This window comes from Mesitornis unicolor, unplaced genomic scaffold (genome assembly GCF_000695765.1).
Source record: "Mesitornis unicolor isolate BGI_N332 unplaced genomic scaffold, ASM69576v1 scaffold16026, whole genome shotgun sequence".
Lineage (NCBI taxonomy): Eukaryota > Metazoa > Chordata > Aves > Mesitornithiformes > Mesitornithidae > Mesitornis > Mesitornis unicolor.
Genome location: NW_010191812.1, coordinates 14,433 through 25,378, shown reverse-complemented (window position 1 = coordinate 25,378; position 10,946 = coordinate 14,433). Strand labels below are relative to the sequence as shown.

The following is a 10,946-nucleotide window of genomic DNA, read 5'->3' as shown; positions in this document are numbered from 1 at the left end:
CTCTTTCAAAGAACAAGGCATCAGTTACTTGATCAAATATCTCAAAAGCTGACTGAAGGAAATCCTGAACTTTGCCATTCTAATCAGTGTTTTTGAAGTTCTTCCTAATGGACTCCAGCAAATACTCCAGAAAGTAAGGGTAACCACATAGCGATGAAAAGTGTTTGTTCTACTGTGTGACAGAGTTAAAAATGCAAGGAAGAATAGACAGACTTTCTCCCAGCTGGGAACATTCTCAGTATCCAAATAAAACAGACCTGGAGCAGGGTTCCACTTTCAGATCAAGGCATATAGAAAGCCCAGGGCTGACAGAGATGCACACTCTGTCAACAGCTAAATATGCGATGCAATGCTTTTGCTTGCTGCATAAAAAGGTTTGTGCTACACCTCCCTCCCGTTTTGCTCTGTCTTTTATAGAGTAGATAAAAATCTCCAACCGAGTAGGATCTCATAGATGAAAGCTGGATAAAAGAGAGAAACTTGACATCTTCCAACATGCTGAATTACAAGAATTCATGCTCTCTTTCAAAGATGTCATTTACACAGGCCTCGCAGCTGGAGAGCAGGTATCTTGCCTGAGCAAGATCTTTAGACTAAAAATGAGACAATTAACATCACAGCAAACAGAGAAAGATGACCCAGTCTGTGGTGTCATACACATAAAGAGCAAAATTCCCTGATGCACTGCAGGAAAGAAGGCGGCTTTTGCAAGACCAACGGTGGAGATAGTTGAAAACCATTGGAAACCATGCCACGACCTGTCAAATTGGCTGCTTCAAGTAAGAAGCTTCCAAAAAACAATACCAAAGGGGGAATAAAAGGGGAAAAAAAAAAAAGGTAATCGCAGATTCTGAAAAAAACAAACCTGGGGCTGTCTTGCAGATGTTCAGAATCAAACTAGGAATTGACACAGTCAGAATGACCTACTGTGTGCATTGGAACCTGAAGACGGTGTAAACTAGCCATGACAAAGTCTAGACCATTACGAGAGATTACTAGAGGATTCAGCAGTGACCATGTTGATGAAGTACATATGGGGGGGGGGGGGGGGGGGTGGGGGGGGGGGAAGAAGAAAGCAAGCCAAGTTATCTTTATTAAGGCCATCATCACATACTAACTACATAATCTCCAAGCTGAAATCTAACACTGGAAAGATTGTATGGGCAAAGAACTGCCAGGAAGTAACTGAATACATGAATAGGAATCACAACCTTTTAGCAATTAGCTAAAAACATCGCAAAAGATATTTAGCTCAACAATGCAGTTTTGCTTCAGGGGAAGAAAAGTTCCTATAACTGAGGTTTGAAAGTCTAAATAGTTGACAAAAATACAGAATTAAGACTGAAGATGTTCTTGTAAGCGTGGGAGTCTTGAGCAAAAAAACCCAGGAAGACATTATACATTGTAAACACTACATAATACTCTTGGGGACAACCAACCTACTTAAATACGCAACTGCAATGGGTGCTAAGTTAAGCATTATTCAGAAAAAAGCTGTATTCAAATGTATGTGTAGTCTGTGCATAGACAGTTCTTGGAAAACATTAACTCAGTGCTCACCATCAGCATTAGGAGTTACAAGGAAGAGCCACAGGACAAAGCACAAAACATTAAGCCATCATACATCCTCACTGCCTCTGCATGTTAGAATTCTGTTCTTGAATAACTGGAGCCAAGAACAAAATCTATTATCTTTTCTTATCTTTTGCTATAGAGGGGAAGTCTCACATTTTTCAAAATTAAAAGGAATTATGACAATGGCCCACAAATTCATACCTAGTAATGAGAAGGTGAATAGGAATTTTTAGAGAAAGAGCAGAAGGGAAGACCTAAGAGTACAATGAAATAATCAGTTAGCATGTTTGTTGGGCTTGAGTTTTTTGTGTGTCACTGTTACTCTTAAACATGACAATTAAAATAGAGAATTCTTCACCACAGATCACAGCACGGACTTCAATGGCTTCAAGACAGACTGAGTGTCGACGAAGGCTAGACCTCCTAAAATAGCTAGATGGTTCAGATACAAACCAGCTCAAGAAGGCAACAAAAGTACAGTCAGAAAGCAAGATATTACAGCAAGCATCATTCTACATTTTTCTGCTGCTTAATGTTTGCTCTGAGAATTCACAGCAGACCATGATTGTAAGAGACAAAATATGGGAATAAATGGACCTTTGCTCTTACCCAAAGCAGTGGGGTTTAGGCTTTAAAGCAGATTCTATTAAAAGGGAACTTAAATTGTAGCCGTGTTGTTGTGATGCACCAAAACAACTACCAGATTCGCAGCAGTTTTGGATCAACTTGAGGCTGCGGCTGACTGAAAGCAGGCACATCACCAGCTTTGTAGGCATATTTTACTGAGAGCAGCAGCATTACCAAGGTATACTGCTTGTTCCAGTACAGCAATAGTTTCCTATGCTAAGGGATAGAGAACCGATTTTACCCATCTAAAACCAATCATCTGGCCCTTACTCAAAGGGATTACATGCTGGGATGATACTGGACAACTCTCATGAGCAGTTGCTGGAGCAGCACAGGAGGTCTAACAGCTGAAGCTTTCTTTGTAAAGGACCCGCACAGAAGCAGTGTAAGGATGAAGCGTGCTTGCTTCCAGACTGTGCAAATATACCACAGCCAAAATAATTTTTGCAACTCACCTGTGTGTAGAAGCCACTAGCTGCCTCTAAGAACAGAGAAAGGTTCGCCTGAACTTCACTCCGATTTGGATTTGCTCTATTTTTCGCCTGACCCTGCAGCGTCGTGATCTGATTTTTAAAGGCATGGTTCCAACTGAAAACAAAAGAGTTTTCTTTTTAACTTTAGAAGCATCTTACACAGATGGCATAAACAAGAGAAAAGAACTGTTTAATTACATAGCATCAGACATGGAAATGAAGCATATTCAAATTCTGGCAATATTTAGATTAGAAATGATGTTAAATACAGAAGAACTACCTTTCATCACCTCTGAACTAGGGAAACAGATCCTGATACAATATAGCTAACACTGTAATAGCATTCACATTTGCTTGTAATTGTTCTGGTTTAAGCAGCATAGCGCTTCCTCCATAAAACAGGATGTGAGGTGTAGAAATTAGGGTTAAAAATTATTCAGTAACTTAAGGCATGGACAGGACAACTCAGCCAGCCTATTCATCTTGCTTTTCTCAGCAATGGAAGAACCATTCACTTAACTAAACCTGTTATATCACGTCTCCATCTTAAATAACAGAGAATGGATTCAGGGCATGGAGAAAACCCAGTAGGATCTTCCCCTGATTCTTACTGTGCCATGAGCAACCCATGAAGTTCTCTCCTGATATCCCTCCCTCTGCCCAATCCTACTTCAGAGGGTTTAAAATTAGGGTCTTTAGCAGCTACTCAATTCCTGTTAGGCCTTGCTCTGAGCTCCAGATCATTACATCAGGCAATCTTCCTCCTTTCTGGAAACTCCAAACTCCAACCCTTCCCCAACAGCACAGTAGACTGATGTTTCTTAGCTCGCTCCCTTCTATCTGACTCATCAAAACCAACTCCTGCATGACATGCCTGCTACTCAATTGCCAAAGGTAAAATACTAACCTACTGAATGCTCTTCATCGACTTTGCAGTGCATTCTCATGTTTTACCTACAGCACACCTCTCATTTTAAAGGAAATCAGACAACCACTACATAGGATACAATTGCTATTCTGGAAGGCTCAGGGTTTCCTGTGCACCAGCCCAGACTACATATATACATAGAAATTTATTGAGGTACTTACAGGTCCTGCTCCACCTTTTTATCTAAAGCATATTCCAAATCGGTCACCAGCATTTTCTGATATAAGTCCTGCAGAGCCTGTCTGGATGTCCAGACTTCTGCTGGACCCAGCTTCGAATCTAAGCAGCAAAGAGAAAAAACAAAGACAACAGTTTTTGTAATACTCAAATTTACAGAGTTACTCTGTTTTTTCACTCACCCACCAAATGAAAGACCATAGATATCCAGTGTATAAGATACACAGTGTAAGATATCCAATGCCAAACACCCAACTTTTATCACAGGTTCATCAGAACAATGAAATACAAGAATTGCAGATGGACTGAGGACTGACTGACCGCTGATTAACTGATCAGTCTCCTACAACACCAGAACTAGACATGAGCAAAGTCAGCAGCTGGCAAGTAAACAACAACAACAACAAAAACCCCAAACAGATAGGAGGAGGTGATCCTCCACAAGTCATTAAGCTACAGAACTTCTTGCCACTGGATGAATTTAGAAAAAATTTCCAGAGTAGCCTGAAAAAATTAGCAGGAAAAAAAAATCCATCACAAGATGCTAAATAGAACAATTCCTGGAGCCAACACTGATGGTATTTAGGAGAACACTGTGGGCAAGTACTACTGCATACTTGCCATTTTCTAAGTCCTTGGTAGCCATCTGCTTTGCATCACCACGGGTGAATGCAAACATTGTTCCCTGCTATCTCAAGTTACAGAGTCCAGGTTCCCCTGCCTTGTAAAAAATCACCTGAGCTGGGGCCACGGGAGCACGAGGGATGGGCCTCAACCCAGGTAAACCCTTCTGCTGATGGTGCAGCCACTCCTGCTGGGTTAGATGGATCCAGGTAGTTTTAATGTTCCTACAGGGACTATACCAACCTGCTATGGGTACTACACCAAGGTGGTAAGCATGGCTGAGCATGGGTTCATTATGCAAGCTGCTTCTACTGCATCAATAGAAACCATTTCATTTTCCATAAATACATAGCTTGTAGCATTTCATAGCACCTACGGGCTGCACTTTCATAACTTGTTTCAACATTTCCATCACCGTGGATTCTCAAAACCATCCAGATTTGTGCTAATGCCCAGTGCAGCAGTCCCTGTGGTAGTGTGGACAGGAGTCTCAGGGAAGGAGTGGGAGTATGACCTCCATCTACAAATGCTTCAAAACACACAAAATCAACTTTTAAAATGAATGTATTTTTTTTTTTACATACAGGAGAGAGAGGCACAGTTGTTAAAATGTCGTTTAATTATAGACAGAGGACAAACTTTTATCAATGTCACACACTTCCCAGAGAATTCTTAGAAATTATAAACATAAGGAACACACAAAAGGAAAATAAAAACAGGAATAAAGTGTTAGCAGCTGTATCAACTGTGTAATAAAGGCAATTACCTGTCATGTCAGCCTTCAGGACTTCTGCCTGCCTGTAAAAAAGCAATAAAACAATAAATTAGAAACAGACTGATCAAAATAACTGAATTACCCTAAAACACATTCACACAACAATGAGTAGAGAAAGTGGGGCCAGTTCCGTAGAGGCTGTCTACAACCTACACTGCTGTAGTTTACCCCATGCAGAATGGATTTGAACTGAAGTTGTTTAACAGTATGATTTCTTCTAATTCATACCATAACAAAAGTAAACTGTTCACTTTTTCTTTTGAAAAAACAAACTACAAAACCCTTACACTATATTTTAGGCTTTACATAGCAGCAGCGTCATGCCAATATTAGTGATACCTACGTACCTGTAACTGGGAATGTGATAGTAACTCCAAGTTGTCACACGTGAAATGCAGTAGCTAACACAGTGAAGCAAACTCCCATCGGTGCCTGTCATTACATTGCTACAGCTCTCCTGCACCTCTGTGTTGCACTAGCTTTCCTTGAGGAGAAGCAATAAAAAGACAATGGCTTCCCCAACTACCTTTCTTTCTTGAGCTGCCTCCCTAAAGTCATGGTTTGATCAGGTTTGCAAGAAAAAGAACCAAACCATGCAGAACATGCATAAAGAATGGCAACTAAAGGTGACCAACTACCACTCCTTTGCTGAAAGTCCTCTGCAATTCCCCACTGCTGGTAGAAGTTGGCAAATAGTTTCTCAAATGGAGGAACACCAGAACACAGTTCTCCTTAAATAAATATTTACGAATGGTTATCAGTGTCTGGATGGAGCAGGCAATCAAGATGCTATGGTTAAGTACTGTGTCAGTGGTACATAAAACTCCAAGGAACAGCACTGCTGGCCCAGCTGACCAACACAGAACTAACACAGGGCAAGAAGGACACAAGGCTGCTGGTTTGGCCGGGTTTTAGTGGAACACATCCCTTCCTTTTTGCTGCACTCAAATGTTTACATGTATTTGCAAAAAGTGCAAGCTTTCCACAGCAGACATGGAATCCTCCTCGCATAAGAAATACCATTTCCACCTGCTTCCCTCAGCAAAAAAACTAGACGGCAAGTCGCACTGTGACTAACATGAAAGTCAGGCACCAGCTTGGGAAAGAACAGAGAGCCAGGAGAAAGCAACACCTAATCCTTAAAGAGGCTTGAGAAACAAGCACATACTCTCTCTTGCCAACACGAAGTTGCAGTCACTGTAAAAATAGTTTTTCAGGTTGTTCTGGGTTCTACCTACTGGCCACAAATTACAGGGAAGGTTTTGAGATCCACAGCAGGATTAAGAAGATACCATAACAGCACCAGTGCTTCACTGGGAAGATGTACATTGTTAAATCCCTTCACAAAATTTCTATTAAATGCAGGAATTATCTATGGCAACTCACCATAGACACCAGTGTACCATCCAAGAAGCAGTGGGATGCTCCAAGGGCTTTAATTAAGGCTTTGATTCAGTTAAGAGTAACTTAACTGATGCCAAAAATAAATTTGTATGTTCCTCACCTATTTCACAAATTTAATCTATTTAAGATAACTTTTTTTAGTTTATTTCTTTCAAGAAAGCATTAATACATTTTTTCAACTCCTAACAATAGAGAACACTGGAAGATATGATCTATTATTACTGACAGACAAGCAAGGAAAATTTTAGATTATGTGTCATGAGAAAAGCCCAAGAGATATTTCTGCCTCATCCACGCAGAGGTAACAAAAGGTATCTCAGTGATGCCTGCCCTTGTCGCTGCAGCTAGCAGGATGGGAAAGAGCTGATCTTTTCCCCCTGCACAGCTAAGAAGAGCAGATAAAGGACAGTGATCTCTTCTGCATTATGCACTCCAGGAGCCTCTGTGATGCTGACCTGCAAGTCTGGTCAAGCACAAAGCTGAGCCCGTTCTGCGATGCCATGACTTGGCAGCCAGAAACGCCGCTGCTCTGAACGAGAAGCTGACTCGCTCAGGTGCAGACATCTCTCTTTTTTGAACAGCCAGCCAAGAAAATAAAGTTTGGCTCACTTTAAACACCTGCCAGTTGTGCAAACTTTCTCTTTGAGCTAAGAACACAATCTGCGCTGCCAAAGCCAGGAATCCTACCAAGAAGCTCAGCCTGAGCAGGACACACTGCTCCAGCAAGCATGAGCCCAAAATCCTCCTCCAGGCAAAAAGGCTCTGCCCTTTACAAGCCAAGAACTGCTCCTCTGAAAACTGCTTGTGCAGAACTATCTTCCACTGTGTTGAATACTAATCTTTTAAGGGGGAAATACAAATAAGCACTATTGTAACGGCTTTCTTTTCATAAAGATGTGGCCAGCTGCTTCCCGGAGAATTTGGATGAAGAAAGCCTCAAATCTTACATCAGTGCAACTGCTGACAGATGCTCTCTAAATGCACAGACCTAACAATATAGCTGGAAATGAACTTTTACCAAAAAGGTATTTTTTTTAGAATTACTGTTTTGGAAGACAATACTCATGGGTTCACAGAACAAGAGCCTTTCACACCAATCTCTTCACTAGCCTTATAGCAAACTGCCTTTTCTATTTTATAAGCTTGCAACAAACTACACTAATGGGATTATCACTATCATTTTTAATAAAATATATTGAACATATTTCAATACTTCCTAGAGGCCAAAGACATTAGTAAGGTAGGCATAACATTAGTATGCTCTGTCACTCATTTCCACCTAAAAACAGCTTTTATTTAAAACAGCTCTGTCTACTATGGCTAAGCCAAGATAAGAGAGGGGAGCCTGGGTACCAAACCTGTTCTGCATCACTGGTAAAACATTAGCATTTCAAGAGAAAAGATGCATTGCCTGTTCCTTGAACAAACTTTCTTGAGGAGCCTTCGCTGGTACACAGACTCCTCGTGGACAAATCAGAGCTCACTGGTAACGGCAAAAGCTTCTGACCATGAAAATGGCTCCTTATATTATCAAATATCTTCTAACAAGCTTTTTCATCCATATATTTTCTTGCACTGTCTCATATTGAATTTGCATTAGAATTACTCATTCTGGTGCAAAAAAAAAAGTTGCCTGCCAGCAAACCTGGTACAATTTGCTTACACATTTTAGCATTTCAAGAATATTCTCAAGTATCTCCTTGCCCAGTTGGCCTCAGCAGTTCAGTCTAAGTCAAGTTTCCCTGAGATGGCAGGTCCAAAGCCAAATAAATAAGAACAAATCATAGCTCAAAAATTGCATTTCAAGTATCTGTGTTAGATGATATATCATCTCAATATACTGTGATAGCTATTCTTTATAATTTCCTAGACAAATACAATTTCAGCCCATGCTGTACTTCAACTCGAAACTCAAATACAAAAGCCTTCCACTCAATTCAGTGAGATAGTTTGACAACTAGAGGAATTATCATGTTATTTAAATACTTGAAAAGTTTCAAAACTTTAAGAGACAGTAGTCAGGGCTTTCTTTTGAAGTTCTGAAGGCATAACATACATTAAAATTTAAGTACTCACAGATGGCAAAGGAAACTTTTCTTAAGAACCTGGCAGTATATAAAGTCCAGTCTTGCTCTAACTCAGACACTACGTTTAGCCTGGAATGAACCATCAGATTTAGCAAAGGAAGACAAGACAGATGCATTTTGTTTTTCCATTTTCAAGTTTCTACCATTCTTAGCCAATTAAGTTTTCCCAAAGCAGAAGAAGAAAACAAGCTGTTCCCCTTAAGGTGGTAAACACTACAGAAAGGAAACCAAACAAGCAGAGATGTTTCTCCCATATACATTTCAAGTGTACAAACCATCACACTGAGAGGCTGAAAGGTACATTGAAAGATCATGTAGTCCCATTTATACTTTTACACTAGGACAAGTTCACTTAATTTGCTCTTCAAACCCTACATACAACCTCCCTGGTTAACTATTATACTGCTCAGGGATAGTCCAGAAGCGTTTTCTGAAACGCCAACCTAAGACTCCTCTGCTGCAGAGTCCTCCCCACAGCACATACCACCTTTCTGTAACAGACACTTGGAAAAGAAAAAAAAAAATAAATCAGACTTAAATCCATACTCTGAACCATCAATTCTCTCTTGTAGACTAAAGTGTTGACCTTCATAAAATAAGTTTTCTAATCCTTTTACTGCCACCTGACTTTGCACTCCATTCATATATCACTAAACAAATGGATCTATTTTACCTTTGCCCCCAAAACAGCTCATCTGTTTCAATATACATTCTTCAGTTCTGTTATAATTCAAAGCACACATAATAACCATTTTTCAGTTCTGTATACACCATGCTGCATCTGTAAGAGGGCAGAATGAGTTCTACAGAATCAGAGTTTTGCTGGCAAGCTTCATTATCAAGCACAGAAAAGCAAATAAAACTAAGCCCAAGTTTTCAAAGCAGCAGTTTTGTGTTACCCAGGTCATACCCACTATTTCTGAAAGTCCAGCTAGTCAAAGACAAGCTTTACTTACACCACACTCCTCATTTACACAGCGAGGATGAGCCAGGCATGACCCGCTACAGCACAGCAAATTCAACACATGGAAAACCCCCAATCTCACAAAAAACCACCACTGAACACAAAGCTCCACTTTTCACTGTGCCTAAAGGGGAACTCCACTCAGGTTTTTCCCTGGCAGCCCTGAAACATCAGCAGCTGTATCAGTTCCTTTACCAAATCTCAGTAACACAAAGCCCCGATAAGGAATTGAGGATTTACAGTACTAAAATGGGCAATGGGTCCAGGCAGCTGGGCTTGTAAAAGCAATCAGAATCCAATCACTTGTTCTGTGAATACTTTACAAACTATAAACCATATTAAACGGTAAGGGTAATTTCACCCCAAGCAGGAATTTATATTCCTGCAGTCCTCTTCCCTGGAGGGAGGTACAGAAATCATATCACACTGAAAAGTGCCTGCAGCCTAGGAAGCCTTAGCAGGATATGACTGATCCTTGCTCTTCAGGGGCACTGTCAGAAAGCTTTCCTTCTTCTGAAAAGGGAATAAGAAGATATAGAACATATATAGAATAAATGTAGAAAATATTTCATTTTGGGCTGGGAAGGTAAATTTTCTAAACAGGCAGGGTTTGGTGATGTCAGCTTTTACTGACGTAGCAAGAGATCTTCAGGCTATGAGTCACAAAGTTAAATACTCCATGTGCCTGTCACACTGAAAGGACAGTCTTCACAGACATGGCAATGAAAAACACCTTCAACAGTCAATTTTACATGCTATTTTAAATCTTATTATTCTTGTTACAGACAGCTCAAGTCAAGGTACAGCCAATTTCTTTGACCAGTGGCTTTCTCAGATTAAAGCCATAGAGCACACAACACAATTAATTCAAACACAACACAAACAATTAATTCAGCACCAGTGTAACCATGCAAGTAAAAAAAAAAAAAGGACCTCTGCAAGCAGATGCTAAAGCAAGGTAATCACCACCTGAACCCAAACCTTCTCCACAGGGAATCCTGCTCTATTACCTTCTTGTTCCCACCTCAGCTGAGAGGGATGGTGAGAAATGGGGACACAGAATAGGCTATTTTTTTTTTTAATCCCATCATCCCCCTTTCTCCTAGACCAGGCTCTATTAGAAGAAGTCATAATAATTATCCTCAAAGAGCAACCACCAAAAGCAACTCTTTCCAAGTCTGATCAGAACTGACAATCCTCCTCCTTGGATAAGAGTTAAAGTACCCTTGCAGTCAGCTTCATTCAAACTCACTTTTTTCCTCCAGTTTCATGGAAGTCAGTTTCTTTGTCTCAAGGAAAAAGATGTGCCCAA

The 10,946-nt window shown here is 40.4% G+C and overlaps 1 protein-coding gene across 1 annotated transcript in view; it reads right to left on the bottom strand.

Annotated features, from left to right (window-relative positions):
- SMG7 (SMG7 nonsense mediated mRNA decay factor) overlaps nt 1-8,699 on the bottom strand; it is a 33,044-nt gene extending 24,345 nt beyond the window's left edge. The window contains 4 exon segments of the mRNA XM_010186869.1: nt 2,658-2,790; nt 3,765-3,882; nt 5,171-5,198; nt 8,676-8,699. Of these exon segments, the coding sequence (XP_010185171.1) occupies nt 2,658-2,790; nt 3,765-3,882; nt 5,171-5,177 (258 nt within the window). The 5' untranslated portion in view covers nt 5,178-5,198; nt 8,676-8,699.
- Nucleotides 8,700-10,946: the final 2,247 nt, after the last annotated feature.